General features: G+C 55.1%; 1 protein-coding gene across 1 annotated transcript in view; it reads left to right on the top strand.

The window, feature by feature from the left end:
• Positions 1 to 19,227, top strand: part of LOC114053923 (histone deacetylase 4) — a 253,834-nt gene that overhangs the window by 193,684 nt on the left and 40,923 nt on the right. The window contains exons 6-8 of the mRNA XM_027877070.1: positions 523 to 643; positions 3,975 to 4,096; positions 18,222 to 18,353. Coding sequence (XP_027732871.1) covers positions 523 to 643; positions 3,975 to 4,096; positions 18,222 to 18,353 — 375 coding nt within the window. The remainder of the gene's footprint in view (positions 1 to 522; positions 644 to 3,974; positions 4,097 to 18,221; positions 18,354 to 19,227) is intronic.

Below are 19,227 nucleotides of genomic sequence, written 5' to 3'. Positions count from 1 at the left end.
TGCTCACGTCTGTGTGTGTCTGAGCATGTCTGTGAGTGTGTGTGTGTCTGAGCGTGTCTGTATGTGAGTGTTTGTGCATGTCTGTGTGTGAGTGTGTGTGTGGTGTGTGTGTGTTCATGTCTGTGTGTCTGAGTGTGTGTGCGCATGTCTGTGTATAGCACATGTATGAGCGTGCCTGGTGTGTGCATGCACACGTTTGTACCTTCATGACACATGCCTGTGAAGACTGTCTTCGCCCCTTCCCCTTGTGGTGCTAGGCTGACGTTAGGCCTGAGTTTGCACTAACAGCAGCCCCTCCCCCACGTGGGGGCTCTTGCCCCTGGGGGTTTCTTCAAGGCCCACTTCTCTGTAGGAGCAGAAAGCCCTCTTCAGGCTCCTCTTTGCCTTGATTCAATCTGCATTTTAAAGGGGGGAGCAGTTATGTAGAGCAGGCCCCCCCCCCCCCCCCCCGGCAGCCTCCCTCTGCCCCTGTCCTGGAGGCCCCGTGGCCCCCCCAGCTGAGTCCCCCGGCTCCTGTTTCAGGTGCCGTGGCCAGCACCGAAGTCAAGATGAAGCTACAGGAGTTTGTCCTCAACAAGAAGAAGGCCCTGGCGCATCGCAATCTGAACCACTGCATCTCCAGTGACCCTCGCTACTGGTATGGGTAAGTGGAGGGCCACCGTGTCATCCTGGAGGTGGGGGCGGGTGCTCAGCACCATGGCCAGAGGTCTGGGGAGCCGCAGGCTGCCCCTCCTTTCCTCCCCTCCTCCCCCCCCCCCCCTCCCCCCCCCCCCCCCCTCCTCCTCTCCTCTCCCTCCTCCCTGCCTGCCCAGCCCTGCAGCCCCCAGCCCCCACAGGCTCCCCAACCCAGGTGTTCTTGGAGCTTGGCCTGAGGCAGCATGAACCGGGGTCCCAGGGTCTGCCTCGCTGCTCAGGGTCTTTACTGGGAAACCAGCTAGGGCTTCGGGAGGCAGTGACTACAGCAGACCCAGGGAATGCTAAGAGCACGGGCACTTTTAGTCTGGCACCTTCCCCACACCCTGTTCTGCCCGTCACGCATTGGCAGCCAAGGCCAAGCGAGAGCATGAGCAGAGCCGTCTTCCTCGCCCTCTCCGTCCGCGCCACCCGGCTGCCGCTCCCCGGTCCTCGGTCTGACGGAAGCAGGTTTCTTTACCTTAGTGGGGCTGACAGTCCCGAGTCACCACCTGCCGATCTCCCTCTCGCCCTGTGCCCCCCGTACAGGTCAGTGCGTTCAGCAGAGCCAGCCTGGCCCCGGCCCTGCCCTCAAGCGGCTTGGCTTTCGGGGACTCTTACAGCCCAGACCTCCCCCCAGCATAAGGGCAATGCACCCATGTGCGTCTTCATGTGCTGGCAGCTCGTAATAGTAGCTGACATATGTATGGTGCTTACTATGTGTCAGGCACCGTGCTGCGGACTGAAGCAGACAGAGATGAGGTGAGGTGACTTGCCCAGGGTCACGCAGCTAGTAAGTGCCTGAGACTGTATGTGAACTCAGATCTTCCAGTCTCCAGGCCCAGTGCTCTGTGCACCATGGCACCACCTACCTTCGTGTGTGGAACAGATGGTATTTAGAGCTTCTCAGGTACAACCAGCCATGGAGACAGAAGGAACCTTAGAAGCCTTCTAGTCTAAACTCCTGAATTTTCAGTTGAAGAAACTGAGGCCCAGAGGGTTGAGGTGACTATAAAATGAAGGGCAGACCCACAATTTGAACCCAGCACCTCCCCCTCCAAATCCCTCTGTCTTAGATGGTGTGTTGGACTTTTAGTGCAAGCTCTAAATCAGCAAAAATCCCAATCCACCCATTGCCCAGACGAAGGGTCTTGGAACCAGCCGGAAGGAGGGTCTGAAGCCCCCAGGGGCCTTGGCAATAGCACTAGACTGGACGTCCCCCGAGGGCCTCCTCGGACAGATGGCTTTGCTCTGGCTGCTGACTGGTATCAACTGGCATCGACTGACCCGAGCTGAAGGTCCTCGCCTTGGGGGACTGCCCTTTCCTGTCTCCCCAATGCTAGGCGCAGTGCCTGACTCGTCCAGGTGCTTAGTGAATGTGGATTAACCAATCCACTGCTCAGCTTGGCCACAGTGCCCCACGCCCCCAAGCTCATGCTTCTTCGTGGGTCAGGGGCTCCCCCTCCTGTGGGCAAAAGTGGCAGCTCCGGTCCTCCCACTGAGAAAATCAGGGAGGACGGTGAAGAAATCCTGAGTGGCCTGGGCACTCTGGGTGCGAGGCAGAGTTCAGGGAAATTGGAGGCTGGTGAAGGCGGAGGGGAGAGCCAGATTTTAGTGCAGGCGGAATGGAGGAGAGGAAAAGTGGGAGGGATTTCAGGGGCTGGGGGCTCCGTGTGTCAGCACCCTCCTCCCAGGATCCCTTTGGAAGTTCCGTGATTATTGGCTTTTCACCCAGTCTCCCCCGACCCCAAATCCTGCTTAGTTAAGGGTGGTCAGGAGTGTCTAGTCTGACTGTCTCACAGAGGTCAGTGGAGACCCAGAGTGGGAACATGACTGCCCCAAAGTCACCCCAGTGGTCGGGGGCAGGGCAGCTGCGTGATACAGCGGGCCTTCCCCAGACCTCTGTTCTCTAGGACCCCCTAGTAAGGCAGAGCCCCTGAACAGGCTTGCTTTGGGTGAGAAAGGTGAACCCCAAAAGGGCTTAGCTAGTGAGGACACTGGGGAGAGAGAGGAGAGAGACAGAGGCTCAGAGAAGGAGGGAGACGGAGACCCGGAGAGAGAGGCCCCTTGGCTGGTCTGTCAGAGGGGAAGGGAGCTTTGAAAGCTCTCCGTCAGGAGCGTCCCGCTTTGGCTGCTCATTCCCTTCTCATCAAGAAAGACGCGGTGAAGGCCGTTCCCTTCCCAGCCTCAGTTTCCTCATCTGTACAATGTGGTGGTAGAGGGGAGGAATTCCAAGGTTCCTCCCGCCCTGCGACGTCGGGGCCCAAAGGTGAAGAGCCCAGACTTACGCCTCTGGGGCTTCCGTCAGGGCGCGGGAAGACCGGGCCTCTGAGGACGTGGGCCCTCAACAGGCTCTCCCCCGGTAACCCCATCTCCCTGGTACCTGCAGGTGCGGGCATTTGCCTGCTCAGATAAGTCAGCAAATTGGCAAGTTTGCTTCAGGTCATGAAGTCGATTAGGTTCATCAAAAGATGTTTAAGATGCAAGCAGGAGCAACAGTTGGCAAAGCGGGCGGCTGAAAGGTGTGTGTGCCTCCGTGACCCCCAAACCCCCTTCTCTCCTCACGGCTGAGAACACGCTGAAAGGGGCCTGGAGCCGTCTTGTCCAACCCCTTCTTTGTACCGAGGAGGAAACCGAGGCCCAGGCAGGGAAGGCTGGCCCGCAGCCCGCAGAGCACTGCCCCTGACCTTCTCTTCTTCCCACCCACTTTTCAGCAGGATGAGGGTTGGACATTCTCCTCTCCCCATCTGCTTTATATTGTGCTATACGTATTGCTTCTCACAGGAGTAAATGCAGATAACTCAGAATGAATTCCAAGCCAGCCAGTCCCTTCTAGTCTCCCAGGGGTGGTCAGCTTTCCAGTGAATCTGCCCTGTGGAGTGCAGGCCTTTATCAGGTGTGGGGCCTGCCCTCAGGGAGCTTCCATTCCACATAAATCAGCATGTCTATGCTCCGAGCACAGTGGACGTAAGTGGACATAAGGTGGTCGGGGGCCCAGGAAAGGCTCCAGGAGGAGGGCGGTGCTCAATCCCACTCTGTAATGAAGAGATGGGTTTTTGGAGGCGGAGGCAGGAGGAGAAAGCATTCCGGCCATGAGGCATGGCTGTGAGGGAGGCAGAATCGAGGCGGGTTTAGCCGCACCGGGCCCGCCGCTGTGGGCACTCTCTTTCCTTGGCCCTCGGCAGGGAGTGACGGCATGAGTGGAGCTCTCTGAGACCCCGAGGTGGGCGAGCGTCGCCGCTGGCATGTCAGTCGGACCCTCTGGCCAGCTAAGTTTTCTTTCCTCTTTTTCCCATCTGCAGGAAAACTCAGCACAGCTCCTTGGACCAGAGCTCCCCCCCACAAAGTGGGGGCCCCGCAGCCTACAATCACCCCGTGCTGGGGATGTACGACTCCAAAGACGACTTTCCTCTGAGAAAAACAGGTCAGTGTCCTGACCCGGCAGCGCGTCCTCGTCCGGGGACAGCTGAGAGCGGGGGCTCCTGCACGGGGAAGCGTCAAGGGTGGGGTTAGGGGCGTTCCCCCATGTCCAGGCTGATCCCGGAACTGCCATGAGATGCCACAGACTCACGCGGCTGCAGCCCTGGCATTTCTCCTGACCCGGCTCTGAGTGTGGCGGTCAGGGCGCTGGGGGCCGCGTGGCCCAGTGCCCTCAGACGTGCCTCCCTTGGGGCCACGCGCATGCGTGGGTGGACGTGGAACCTCCAGACCTTCAGACCTAGATCCGGACCTGGACATCCAATCCTTCCCCCATCTTACAGATGAGTAAACCGAGGCCCAGTGACTGGCCCACAATCACAGAGCTAGGCAGTAGGAGAGCCAAGCTTCGAACCCAGGTCCCCTGATCTGGTCAGACTGATGCAGGGAGTTAGAAGCAGCCTTCGAGGCCAGCCTGACTCATTTTGCAGACGTTGGCACTGACGCCCCCAGAGGTTAAGGGGCCGGCCCAAGGCCACCCAGGGAAGAAGTGGTAGTGCCAGGCACAGGGCTGGGCACCTTGGGGGGACACTTGCAACAACTGTGTATAAGCAAGGTACAGGATACATCGGGGAGAATCCACAGAGAGAAGGCGCCAAGAAGAGGGAGCTGCGTTCGGTTCTTGGTCACTCGTTCAGCCGCGTCCCTCCGAGTCTCCGTGACCCCGTCTGGGGTTTTCTTGGCAAAGATCCCGCAGTGGTCTGCCGTGTCCTTCTTCATATCATTACAAATGAGGAAACTGAGGCAAACAGGGTCACACAGCTAGTGAGGGAGACCGGCTTCGAACACGTGGCTCTGTGCACTGTGGCGCCTCCTAGCTGCCTCAATAGCAGTAGTGGTAGCTGACACTTCTGTGGCACTTAACTGTGTGCCGGGCACTGTTCTAACCACTTTATCAACCCTCGGAGGTGCAGCTGTGGTCCCCTTTTACAGATGAGGAAACTGAGGTAGACAGATTCAAAATGAGTGCCCTCTCCACTGGGCCACCCAGCTGCCCACTAACCCAGAGGGGGAATTGGGAAAGTATTTCTGTAGGAGGTGGGGTTTGGGGGGAGATGAGAGAGAGGGTGCCGGGCATGGCACATGCCAGTGCACACGCCCCGAGTCAGGACGTGGAGGGTCTTGGGTGGGGAGCAGGCGGAAGAGGAGGCCAGGGTCCCCAGATCAGAGGAGTTGGGCGGGTGGGAGGGGGCCGGGCAGGGAAGGGCTTTAAAAACAGCAGAGAAGATTTTGTCTGGTTCTGGCAGTGATGGGGAGGTGCTTGGGGGGGGGGTCAGACTTGGGCTGCAGGGACCCCAGGCCCTGGGACTTTGTTAAGGGGAGGGCTCCCTGGCCGCCTCGGAGAAGCTGAGCGTCCCCCCTCCCCAGCCCCTGTCTTCTGAAAGCCGGTCGGTCACTGCCTCTTATGTTGCTAAAAGCTCCCAAATTGGGAGGGTTCCTGTTTCCCTGGTAAGCATGAGCGCCTGGGCTTGTGAAATAGTTTTAAAAATAAAAAAGAGAAGAAGGGGGGGAGGGGCAGGGGCAAGTGGCCGGCTGTCCAGCCAGCTGCTCGGGCCCGGGCCCCTCCTCTCCCCTGGCCAGTGCAGCTTCTCTCAGAAGAAACACGTGACCCAGACTTGAGTCAGCTCTCGGGAGCATTCCTGGAAAAGGCCTCCTTTGTGAGCCAGTGCCCAGGCCCCCAGCTGTGGCCAGCTCGCTCCTTCCTGTGTGGTGGCCCTCGGGCTCGTCCGGGAAGGCTCGCCCCCTGGGCCCAGCCGCCATCTTGCCCTTCCCTGCTCCCCAGTCGCTCCGACCGCCCATTTGTGCTGCTGTGGGAGAGGAGCCTGAGTGGAGCGTGGGTGATTCAGAAAGCCACAGAGCGAACGTTTATATCATCTGCAAAGAAAGGACTGGCCCTGCCAAGGCTTGTGTAAACCCCGGTTCAAGGGGAATGTTTAAACTACTTAGAAGGCAGCCTTTTCAAGCACCCTCAAGTGTCTGAGAAGTATCTATTTACAAATAGTTGGTAGGCCAGTTCTCCGTCCTCCTTCTCCCTTCCTAGAAGCCGGTCCCCCAGGATCCTCACCAGGCAGCCCCTCGTTAACTTGGCTCTGGTTAGAGGACGCTCTCAAAAGAACATTAGGTAATATTTGTGTAGTCATTCAGCAAACATTTATTAATGGGAGTCCCAGGCCCTGCATGCAGGGAGCCTCAGCACCTTCCTGAGCTCCTAGAATCGCCCCTCCCTATCCCCGTGGGCCTTCCTCACCATGAATCTGAGTCAACATTCCCATCCAAAGTGCCCGAGTGAGTGACGTGACACCTCCTGGGGCCAAGCCCAGTACTCAGCCCCTGAGACGGCCCCTGCCTTTAGAGAGCTTCCATTCTGTTGCAAAGTGCAGCTGGATTTTCTGGTTATCGAACACCCTGGTACTTTTTAATCTAGGAGGCTTTACATTTGCCCAATGAACCCGTGAGAGAGGGGATACAGTCCCATTTGACAGATGAGTAAATGGAGGCTTAGAGATTAGGTGGCTGGGGAGGATGGTGGTGACTCGTGGCATCTAGGTGTGTCTCATTTGTGGCCTTAGTTCATCTTGACGGATTTCAGTGGCTGGGACCACCAGGGACTTTGGAGATCAGATCCTCCTTGCCCACCCGCTCATTTTATTGATGGGAAAACCAAGACCCAGAAAGACCCCTTCCCACCCTGAACTGAGACATTCAGCCAGCAGGGCTGAGACTAGACCCCTAGTTCTCCAGTGGGGATGCCAAGGCCACTGGGAGTGAGAAGCGCCAGGTTTCATGGGGTCTTTGGGATGGGAGGGGGGCTTTAGTCCTCCTCGGGTCCAAAACGCTAATGCACACGTGACTCCCCCCTCTCTCAACTCTGCTGGAATACCGCCAGTGAGGGGACCGGGAACGTGCTTTATTTGGATCAGAGCTAACTGAGAGCACCTCCTTCCTCATTGGAAACTGAAATCTTCCCCTCTGTAACCTCTTCCTGTTTGCTCCTGCCCCTTGCCTGGGCCCACCCTCCAGCCCTCCTCCCCTCCCCTCCCCATTGGTCCCCACCCTCACCCTTCTGGACACACATGCTCTACTTTGTCAGCATCCCTCATAAAACCCAAACTGAGTAATCCTGTAGGCATGCGTGGTCTGACCAGATCCGGCCAGCGGGAAATGAAACCTTCCTTGTGGATGCTGCGCTTCTGTTCTGTTACTTACAGGAACAACATTGGGGGACCAGGGTCAAGGTGATTCACAAACCTCACCATCCACTAAAACCACCAGTTCTCTTGTTTCGGGTGTTCCCGTGTCAGCTGTTGTCCTTTCACAGACCTCTACATGAACGGTTGATTTGTTTAAATTTAATTTAATTTTATTTCCAAATGAAGATTGACCTTCGCTGTGTGTCGTCCCCGGCCCCCCCACAATTGAGAAAGCAAAAATAATAACAAAACTTGTTTCTGAAGTGTGCTGTCACCTTTAGCAGGCCAGATTCCCGCCTGCCTCGGTCCCCCCTCAGACTCCATCGGCCGTGTCGGTCATCACATCTCCGGAGTCGTAGCTTGGCTGGTCATTGCACTGGCCTTTCAGGCCGTCTGTCTCTACAACATTCTGGTTCTGCTCAGCTCGCCCTGCTTCAGCACACACAGGTCCCCTCCATTTCTTTGAAATTGCTTCCTTCATTTTTTACAGCACAATGGCATTCCATCCCACTCATACACCACAACTCCCTCGTGTGTGCCCCAGTGGATGGGCGTCCCCTCTGTTCCCAATTCTTTGCCACCACAAAGAGCTGCTCAAAATAGTTTTGTCCATGTAGGTCCTCTTCCTCTTTTTTTGATCTCTGGAAGGTAAAGACCTAGTAGTGGTATAGATGGGTCAGAGGGCGGGCACCATTTAATAGCTCTGGGGGCATTGTTCCAGATTACTTTTCAGAATGGCTGGACCAGTTCACAGCACCACTAAGTCATCAATAGACCTGTTTTCTCCAGCCCTGCCACCATTTGTCTTTTTTTTTTTTTTTCGGAAGTGTGGAAGGGGTCAACATTTCCAGTAGGAGGGTATGAGATAAGATTTCAGAGTTTTTCTAATTTGCATTTCTCTAATTAGGAGTGATTCAGAGCATTTTTTTTCCCATATGGGTACTAATAACTTAGATTTTTTCTTCTGAAAACTCCCCATTTACATCTTTTGACCATTTATCGATTGGGGAATGGCTCTCGTTCTTACAAAGTCTTATAAATTTGGATCAGTTCCCTATATGTCTTAAAAATGAGGCATTGATCAGAGTAACTCGCAGCAAAGATTTTTTTCCCCGCTTAGCTGCTTTTGGGCTGTTTATTTTTTGGGCCTAAGTGAAGGACTTTGCATTTATCCTCCATGGCAGTCTTCCATTGATGTCGATTTATTCCATTGTTTCAGTTGACTCCCATCATCATCTCAAAGGTCGTGTCCTATCCAGCAAACTGGACAGCTCTTCCGGGTGTGTGTTAACAATTAATCTTCCTCTAAGTCAATGGGTCTTGGATGCTGAAGGCCATCCAGTCCCATTCCCCCATTTTACAGAAGAGGAAACTGAGGCAAACGAAGGTGACGTGACTTGCCAGAGATCACACAGCTAGGAAGTGTCTAAGGCAAAATTTCAACTCTGATGCACTCATCAGTAGCCATCTGTAATGTACTTTTTCAGACAGAGAATGTCAAAGAATTGTCTTGGAAACCTCATCTCTCCCTTTTCTTGACTAGTCAGTGACTGTATTTTCCAAATTCTGTGCTTTCGGCTACACCCCTCTCCAGCTGCCTTCACTCGCAAAGCCTTGTTTTTCTCAAGTTTAGAATGTGTGCTAGTGTGCGCCCAGGGCTCTCCTCCCAGATGTCCCTCGCTCGCGGTCTGCTTCAGTGCCCGTCTCTGTCTGCCGTTCCTTCTTGTCCGTCAGAATTGGATTGAGAGGAGCGGCGCTCACAGCCTTGCTTGTTCTGATTTTGAATGGGAAAATGTGTGCCCAGGGCAGGAATCCATTCCGGCCTGGCCCTGTCGGTGCTGTGAGGAAATGAGGGGAGAGTTGTGTAGTGTGTATCTGAAATGCAGCCCCTGCTTCGACTTGACCGGGTGGTCTGTGGCAAGCTTCCACAATGGTATTATTCCCTTCTCTCCTTATCTGTTCTCCCCAGAGACAGACTCAACTTTGAATTTTTATGAGTTTTTATAAGTGGTGTGTGAGTGTGCGTGTGCGCGTGCGCGCGCTCATGCTTGGAAGATAACCAGCAGTTTTGATGTCGCCCACCAAATCCTCCTCTAGGGAGTCTTTCTGGGGGGCATTTTTCCTACATAAAACAGGTTAATCTCCAGCTAAGTAGAAACATTAGCTATACCAAGCACTCCATTTCTGACTACTGAATGCATTGTCTCATATCTTTCAAAATCTCACCCACAAAAATTCCTTATCTTCCTCTATCTTGTGGACTTTAGAGTGGTGGTGGGGGTCCCTCAAGGAGAGGCCTCATCTCAGAACTGAGAAGGCTATCCGCCATCAGATCGCTGTCTCTTTTTTCATAAACATACTCTCATGCACAACATGCCTTTTATGTGGTTTGCTAATTATTGAAATCTGAAGGATGCAGAGAATGGGGAGGGCTGGGGAGCAGAGCTGGGCCCATCCCCAAATCTGGTTCACAGGCCCAGCATCCACTTCTTCAAGAATGAGCAAGGCAGGCCCAAGATTGCTGACTTCTCTGGTGCCATTTTGAGCCCTGCCCTTTCCCCATCCTTTCACAAGGTTTGGTCACTGATCAGTAGCATACAGGGTTAATCTGTGAAGTTAGCACAGATCTTCAGTGACTGGCTGGACCTTGTCTCTGGGGCGACCTAAAGAGCCCCCTGGCCCTGACACTCACTGCCATCCTTCCCTCCCAGCTCCTTGTCCACCTGGATCCCACAGCTGTCCCTGAGCTTTGCGGCTGGTTAACTCAGCCTTGATCTGTGGCTTGGAGGGCAGGGCCCCTGGCCTGACCTCTGCTTGATCAGCGAGCGGCTTTCCTTCCAATATATTTCCATGCCTCCCAGTTTGGAGAGTATTGTGGGCCCTCCCCCGTGTCTCCTCCCAGTCCCCCAGGGAGGCTGAAAGCACACAGAATAGGCCCTCTTGGTGAGGGTCAGGAAGGGAGGCTTGGGGTGGGGGAGGCCTCAGACCCCCGGCCTCTGGCTCACGGTCCCATTTTGTTGCCGTGGCTATAGACGGAGCCCAGATTCTCCTTCTCATCTTTGGAGGGTGAAGGGTGATGAGCATGTACAGGGGTGGGGTGAGTGGGGTCAGGGAGGGAGGGAAGACAAAGACAAACCCATGTGTTTGGCCAAAGCAGGGGCCAGCCTGGGGCCTTCCCGTCCCGGTCTGCAGGGGGGCAAGTCTCCAACGATAGAGAGGGGAAATCCAGCCGAGCCTGCGCTCCTCCTTCCACCTCTGGGGCCTTGGATGCTGGGCCGGGGATGCAGGAAGGCCGAGCTTTCCCGACAAACCCATCACCTCTCCTGCCCGCGAGCTCAGGTCGTCTGATTTTGTTTTGCCCGGGATGATGGTGTTTTTCCGACATGTCTCATTGCCATCAATGAATCACCGGGTGTTTACTGAGTACCCATGATGCACCAGGCACTGAGCTCAGTGTCGGGACACAGTCAGTGAGTGACTGTCCCCTTCACAAGGATTCCCAAGGGGAAGCTACCGAGGACCTCGCAAGGCCCTGCGGACTCACTCCTCTGCATCTTGGAGGCCAGCAGAGCCGCTAACAGCCACACGTGACTAGCCCACAGCCAGCAGCTCAGAGGCAGGACTCGAACCCAGGCCCTTCTTGCTATGAGGCAGTTGGTGGGGGGAGGGTCAGGAAACTCTTCATGCAGAAGGTGGGGGCCGGGGCTGCCTTTTGAAGAGAACATCCCAGGCTGCCCCCGCACCCTAAGAATTGCTGCCTTCTCTTGCCATAGGCAAGTCACAGTGTCTCTGGGCCTCAGTTTCCCCATCTGAAAAGGGACTGCCTGGTCTCAGGGCTCCCTTTGAACTCTCAGTCCTATGATCCTTCTTTAGAAAACATCAAATGCCTGGCGTTTGCTCCAGCTCCCACTGCCAGCATGACTCTGGTTCCTAGGACTGAATCACTGTTTGTCACATTTAAGTGAATCAGAAGGCTTTGAAGGGTCCGGTGTGGTGATAATATAGTGGAGCCCCTTTGTGTCACCGATCCAGAAATGGGAGTCCCCGGGATCTGTCCAAGGTCCCATGGGGCAGAGCCTGGGTTGCAGGGGGGGCTCCTGACCGCCAGGCCCAAGCTCTTGCTGTGACGAGTTCACGCGGCTGCAGGGAGCATCGCGTCCTCCACCACGACCGTGACTCCTTGTCAGATGGAGCCGCCCACGCTCTGCGTTTTCCTCTCGGTTTGGTCTTTCCAGCCAGTGACAGCTCCAGCAAGTGTTCCTGTCAAATTATGGTTCCCCACGTCCTTGTAAAAGCGTGTGAAATAGAATTTCAGAATGTCGCCATGCTTCCCCGGTCTCCCCTGGATTCTGTGTTTGACCAGCCTGTGCCCTGGTAACTGATCGAGAGCCCCAGTTGCTTAGGGAAGCCATGGGACCTGGGAGGCTCATCCGGAGGATGGTTTTATGGCAAGCATGGCCTTCAGAAGGCAGAGCAGGCCGGCGTGCCGATGGAAGGGAAAGGGGCTCCCTGCATTTCTTGGTCAGTGACATTGGGATCCAGAGGAGCTGAGCCCCCACGTTTCATCTCTTTCCCAAGATGCACGTGAATGTGGCAGTGCAGATGCTGGTGACCAGGGGCGAAAGGGGAGTCGTGAAGTTTGGAGGTGAGGTGGGGAACATGAAATAGTCCTGAAATGTAGAAAATCGTAGGGAGAGACTCGAGGCAGGGTGACCAGGTGGGAGGTGATAAAGACCACGCCTTGAGTGATGGTTGTGGGAGTAGGGAGAAGGGGAGATAAGAGAGAGGACTGGATAAGTGAGGTGAGTGTGGACACTGAGGTTTCAGGCCTGGGTCACTGGGAAGATGGTGGTGCCCTCAGAAGCGGTGAGAAGCTAGTGAGAAGGAAGGGTTTGGGAAGAAAGTTGGGGAAATGAGTGCCATGTGCAAGGGTCCAAAGACGACCCCTCCCCTCAGGGAAATGAAGTCTGACCTTTGGGTAAACCCTTAGAAGAGAGAGGGCACTATGAGATCATTCAGGTTGGGGAAGGAGGCCCCAAATCCCAGGACACTTCTCTTGGGTAGATCCTTGCCAAGGCTTGTGGAGTTGAATGGGCAGCCCCCTCCCCCACACCCTGGTGCTCCTCAGATCCCTCCCTGACACATAGTAGGCACTCCCTAAACTGGTGGAATTCAGTCGGATTCCTCGTCTGACCTGCTGTCCTGCCATTTTCATCCAAAGAGACTGAGGGCTTTCTCCATCCCGAGGTAACCATTGACTGTTAACATCTAGCTCCCAGGGTCCTCACCAGAGGCGTTGACTCCATGGTCCCCCTGCCTTGAGGCCCTCCGATCTCCAGCCACCAGTCTCCGTGTCTGTAAAATGAAGGTTCTGAGGTAGCCGACAGCCCTAGATAGCCTTAGGATCCTGAGTCGTTGTGTGAGTGGGTCAGTCAATGAATCATGACACAATTATTTTTAAGTGCTTGCTCTGCACCAGGCTCGGTGTTGGAGGCATCATCTGCCCAGGCCTCCCAGATCACAGCGTTGTTATGGGGTTCCGGCTTCCGTGGTGGCTGGGATTGCAAGGCCTTGAGCTGGTGAAGACAAAGCAGCCTCCTGTCTGAGAAAGAACAGTTAGGGTCCGAGGGCCCGGCTCCCAGCGCAGGCTCTGCCCCGGATTCACTTTAAGCTCAGTCGCCATCTCTAGACCTTCCACAGCATCATGAGGGCCTTGCTCAAGATGACCCCCGGCTTCCCTACCAACTTGGAACCCTCCCGGTGTGGATTCTAGACTTTTTGATTGAGGCAGCAGTCCATCCCATCCAGCCCCTGGGCACCTGGGGGGATTGTGGGAGCTCTGCTTATTTGGAGAGCCCCAAGAATTCCGCTGTTATGTCAAATCCTGGAGGAGGATGGCCTCTCGGGCTGGGCGATCTTCCCTGAAGCAGGCGTGATGGGGAAGGTGGCACGGGAAACTGCCCCCTCCCCCACTTTGGTCCAGGCTTCGTTGCCCCAAAGTCTTAAGCCAAGAAGGGGGCTTGGGGCTCTTCAGCTAATACTGCCTTGATAGCAAAGACAACCAGAAATCAGGTCCAGGAGCCGGGGAGACCAGAGAAAGACACCATCCACCTGGCTCCCACCTACCAAGGAAAGCCATCAATGACAGCATTTATTGAGTGTTTCTAGGTTAGTGCAGTGGGGTGTGGGGCGTGTGCGTGGGTGCGTGCGTGCATGCGTGCGTGTGTGTGTGTGTGTGTGTCTGTGTCTGTCTCTGTGTCTCTGTTTCTCTGTGTGTGTGCAAGTCATCTTGTATAAGTCTGATAACAGTGGATCTTATCACCTTCCTGCCCATGCTATAAATAATAGCATAAAATGGGGGTGAAATACACCCCCATTTTACAGATGAGGAAAATAAAGCTGAGAAAGTGTCAAGAGGCTTGTGTAGGGTTACACAGCTAGTGTGTGTCTTCCTGTCCCCCAGGCCTGTGGTTTCTCCATCTTACCCCCTGATTACCTTCAAAATGAAATCACACCTGTCCTCAAGGGGGGACACAGAAAAGTGAAGAGAGAAAGTGATGAGCAGAGAACCCTTGTTGTGACCGGCAGCCCTGGGCACACGAAGACAGGCCCAGGGACTGCCCTCCAGGAGCTCACGATCTAATGGGGGACCACGCGGAAATAACTCAGTGCAGAGAGAGTAGACGGAAGGTCCTTTCAGAGGGGAAGGCACATAAAATGAACACCGCAGGCCAGGAGGACAGCCAGGCCCGGATGACAGCCAGGCTCAGAGGACAGCCATCCCAAAGCCACGGAGCTGAGAATGGGAGCGCTGTGGCCAAGTAACTCCAATGCAGCTGGGCAGGAATTGGGAGCATCTGACAGAGGGCAGAGCTGGAGAGGCCTGGACGTGCAGGATCTGAACTGTCTGTTCTACCCAAACCCAGCTTGGGAGGCTGGGGGGGTGGGGGAGAGGGCTCTGTCTTCCCAAGCTGCCCTGGGCATGTCCAGTTCCTAATGACACGAGCCCATTATTTTCTCTGCCTCAAGGAGCTAGGTTGGCCTTTTGTACTCAGCAGAGGCTCCAGTGTATGCACCATGCTGCCCCCGTCCTCCCCTGCCTCTCTCATCTCTGCTTTAGGGCCGAGCTCCAAGCTCAGTCACTGCAGGAATTGCCCGGAGGGGAAAGGCAGAAGTGAGGCTGTCCCCCCTTGTCCTCAAGGGCTCGAATTTCTACCAGTGGAGTAGAGAGTGCAACAACACGGTGCGAATGACTAAAGACAAAACGTTCAAGGCCTTTCAAGAGGAAAAGGAGGTGGGCGGGGAGGTTTCAAAAGGCATCTGCTAGTGAGTCAGTCATCGAGAATCTATTAAACACCCGTTGTATGCTAGGCACCATGCTCGGCCCTGGGGATACAAAGACAAAACCTCGATCCCTGCTCTCGAGGTGCCGCCTCCCCCCACCCCCGTCCAATGAGGAAGACCACTTTTCCATAACTGTACCTGACAGATGCACGTGGGAATGACAGGTGGTCACGGCAGGGGCGGTATCTGCCAGAAGGTGAGATTGAAGCCTGAAGGGGCTGGGAGGCAGAGGAGGAACGGAACCCTTGAGCCGCGAGTAGAAGGAGACTAGGGATTCGGCCAAGGGGGCCGTGAGACCGGGCAACCACCCGTGCTGAGGCATGGGGAGGATGGGATTGCCATAGCAGGGGACCTGCTGGTTGACTTGCCACGAAGGGGAGTCATATGACGGATTGGAAAGGGAGCCAGGTGGGCGAGGGTCCTCGATGCCAGGCTGAAGATTTGTACTTCATCTTAAGGGCAGTGGGGAGTCACTGAACGTCTTCGGGAGAGGGTGGTGGCTTCCAGGTCAAGGAAGGTGAGCCCCAGCCCCTTTCCCAAGGGACGCTGTGCACTTGAGGTATTGGGCGTGGAGGGGCTGCCTGAAGGATGAGTGGAACCTGGGGTCACAGGTCACAGGGCCGGCGTCTTCTCCAGCGTGACCTGGATCTCTAGAATTCACTGACTCGGTCTCTTACCAGTCATCTGTGGCCACGCCACTTATACTAGTCCCCACTAGTATTCATTAATTCATTAGTGATTGAGCACACGCTCTATTTCAGTGGAGATAGGATGAAGCTTCCAAGAGGAACCCATCAGCTGAAGGGACTGCCGAGGTACAGACGCCCTCCACCAACACAGATTGGCCACAGTCGATAACCAATAGTCTTGGAGAGTTTCCTGGGGCCGCACAACGGTCAGGACCCTTTCCTGGCATAGCACAGCCAGCACGTGTCTGGGGGGCCATCTCTCTGTCCGCTGTCCTTCCCAGTCCCCGTCACTCAATCAGTAAGATGAGCCACTGTCCCATCTGACCCCTCTTGGCTCTTCTAGATCAACCCACCTTCCCAGAAAGCCTTTGTGTGGCTCTGTGTCTCTACCCCATCCCCATGGAAATTCTAGATGGGGGGGAGGGGCAAGAATGCAGACCCTTCTGGACTGAGAAGTTCCTCAGCAGAGACCCTCAGGCTGACGCGTTTTTCCGAGAGCTGCTGGTGAAGCCCCTTGTGACTCCGATTCTGGGATGAAAAGCAGTGGTGGCAGAACACGGGGCGGCGCTGAGAAACAGAAATCGAAAGGGTCTGCCTGACTGCGGGCTGGGCGATTGAGGCCTTGGCTGCTAGGCGCAGACGCAGGCGCAGTTGGGTGTGCCTGGGCTGGTCCAGGGTTCCTCCTGATGCAGGAGGGAAAGTTCAGCTCCCCCACCCTCCCAGGGGAGACCAGCCCCTGTTGTCCAGATTCTGTCCCAGCAAAAAGGACACGAATGATGATCAATGTAGCGACAGATATTCCTATGGCACTCAACTCATCATGACCCAAGGTGGTAGAGACCCTTGTGCCCATTTTACAGATGACAAAACTGGGGCTGAGGGAAATTAAGAGACTTGCCTAGAATCACACAACGATTAGGCGTCTGAGTCAAGATCCAAACTCTTCCTGACTCCAAGTCACAGACACGGCGACCCTCTTACCTGCAGACCCCTGGAAGCACACGGATGCGCCATGTCTGCCCGGAGGTAGAAGTGACCACATGAGTGTTTGACTCACCATGTCCCCAGGCGAGCCAGCCACCTTTGAAAGGGATGTTCTGGTCCTGCAGAGCTCACTCCCCGCCCCCAGCGTCCTCATGCCAGGGCCGACCCTGGGCCCTTGCTTGGGTGGCTCTCAGAGAGGTAGAGCAAGCATCCTCTGAGGCGAGTGCCCTTCTTATTTTGCTGATGCCCTGGAAGAGCCCCAAGAGCTGAGAAGGTCCCTGAGTGGTGTCCCCGAGGTGGGGGGACCTCTCCACACCTTCGGGCGCGGTGAACATCGGGCAGGAGCCTCCACTGTGCCAGGCGCTGTGCTGGCTTCCGTGACCCCTCTCCTTCCCTCAGAGCTCATCCTAAACATGGGCTGCCCCCTGGGTCCTGGTAACCTGAAAGCGCTCTCAGCAGGTTGGAGGTGGGAGAAGTGCTTTCTGCTGAAAGGATTAGCTTCCTGAAGGCCGCAGCAGCTGCCGAGCTGAGTGTTCAGAGGAGGGAGTGAGAAGTATGTTCCAGGCACAGACAGACGCGTGGAGGGGGGAGATGACGTCTCTTGGAGAATGGCTAGTCGTCTGGTTTGCCTAGGCCATTAATTTAGAGCAAGAAGAAGTCTTTTACATAATCTAATCTAACCCAGTGTTTTTTCAAATAAGAAAACTGAGGCCCAGAGGAGTGAAATGAACTTACCCCTGGTCAAATAACCCCTAAGAAGGATTCTGCTGTCGGTCAGTTGTTTCAGTAACGTCCGACTCTTTGGGACCCCATTTTCTTGGCAAAGATACAGGAGTGGTTTGCCGTTTCCTTCTCCAGATCATTTTACAGATGAGGAAACTGAGTTTAATGGAGTTTAAAAGGGTTAAATGACTTGCCCAGGGTCACACAGCTAGTAAGTGTCTGAGGCCAGATTTGACCTCAGGTCTTCATGACTCTAGGCTTGGCACTGTGTCGACCGTGCCAGCTAGCTGTCCTAGAATGACCAGTAAAATGACCAGGGTTCAATCCTAGGTCCTTTGACTCCAAACGCGTGCCTTTTCCGTGGTGCCGTGCTCCATGCACATGGCTTGTGGGACCTTCACTGGAGAGTGAGAGGGACCTAGAGTCTACTCTGGCCACCTCTCATGTTACACATAAGAAAACAGGCCCAAAGTCACACGGGCAGCGAGGTGCTGAACCAGGGCTCCAAATCAGGTCTTCTGGGGACCATGCACTGTTTTGTTTTGGTTTTTAAATTGACATTTAGAATCTAACTCCCTGGATGTTGAGAGGATACCGTGGCTGAGAAAACGTGAGGAGACCCTAGTTGTGAGTGCTTGGTAAGCAAGAGTAGCATGTGAGATTGAATTGGCAAGGCCTCTCTGAGAAAGCCCAGGAAGGCTGGGCCTCAAACTCCCCCTTCCTCTGTGTAGAGCCCTCCCTCATGGGCCCTGCAGCCACACCCAGCATTAGGCAGCTCTTAGGCTCTTGTTTCAGTCCATTTGGTAAAGTGTGACAGCAGCATTATTGTGTGATGGTCCCTTCACACACACACACGCACGCACGCACGCACACACACACACACACAGCCCGCTGTGCTCACCAAACTGCTGCCAAAGACATCAGATCGTTTCTGTTTGTTATTCTTGGCTGATGGCTTGCACTGATAATGCTCGATACCACATCCCGAGTGAATGCTTTCGTTCACACTCCAGGGGAATGCATCCGTGTTAAGCTAATATTTATCCAATGTATATCTTTTTAAAAAAATAATACTGCAAATGAGACGCTATTGAACCGCTCTGTGTTTTTCTGGCCGTAACGACATCTCCTTTCTGTGCAGCATCTGAACCCAATCTGAAATTACGATCCAGGCTAAAGCAGAAAGTGGCCGAGAGACGGAGCAGCCCCCTCTTGCGCAGGAAAGATGGCCCAGTGGTGACTGCTCTTAAAAAACGTCCATTGGATGTCACAGGTACGTTAGAGGAGTGCGTCTCTCATACCACACTGCTTGTCACCCCGAGGAAGGCTTCCTGGCAGAAAGTAACTCTTTCCCGTTTTGTGTTTTCTTCACCTTAGCCACACTTCTCTTAGTAGGATTTTGGTACATGGCTTTGACCATGTAAAGTGAAGGTGGGAAGAGACAGAATGGGGATGACCTGAGCTCTAGCCCCACCTACTCCCCCAAAGGTTGGGTGGCCTCCCAGTGCTGGGACCGAGCTGCCTTGAGAGACAGAGGTTCAGATCTCTAGGTTCCCTAGAACCAGGAAGTCACAGGTATGGCGCACAGTGAAATCAAAGTAAACGAAAGGCTGGACTGGATTTCCTTGTCAGAGGACCTCCTGTGGACAGCCAGACATGGCAGGAGCCTGGGACAGATCCTTTGGGGGCCCCGGGCAGCTTTCTGGGACCGAGGAGTAGTTAACCTGTCTGCCGGTGTCTGACTCTTCAGCCCTAGGCACAGAAACGGCTTGGGCAGGGAGCTGACCCAGGGCTGGCCCTGGCCCGTGACATGAGGGCCTTTGCCAGGGATGTGTGGCTTGAGCGCCATCTAGAGGCCTCGAGGCATAAGCACAGGGAAACTGAGCCCAAGGTGCCTGGCCTTCTCTTGTCCAGAAGGGAGCACGGGGATGGGACAGCATGGGGACCAGAAAGCTTGGCTGAAGAAGAGTGCTGGCTTCCAGGGGCAGGAACAAAGGTGGGGAAGCGGAGTGTGCACCCCCAAACCAGCAGGACCCTCCCAGGCTTTCTGTTGTCTCAGTGACGGCGGTGGCTGGCTTGAGGATGGTGTTGCAAGGGCAGTCCGCGGCCTCGGACAGGTCGGGAGGGCAGCGCGTGGGTGCTCCATG

This window comes from Vombatus ursinus, unplaced genomic scaffold (assembly GCF_900497805.2).
Source record: "Vombatus ursinus unplaced genomic scaffold, bare-nosed wombat genome assembly UNPS02004196.1, whole genome shotgun sequence".
Lineage (NCBI taxonomy): Eukaryota > Metazoa > Chordata > Mammalia > Diprotodontia > Vombatidae > Vombatus > Vombatus ursinus.
This window is presented reverse-complemented; position numbering and strand designations above follow the sequence as displayed.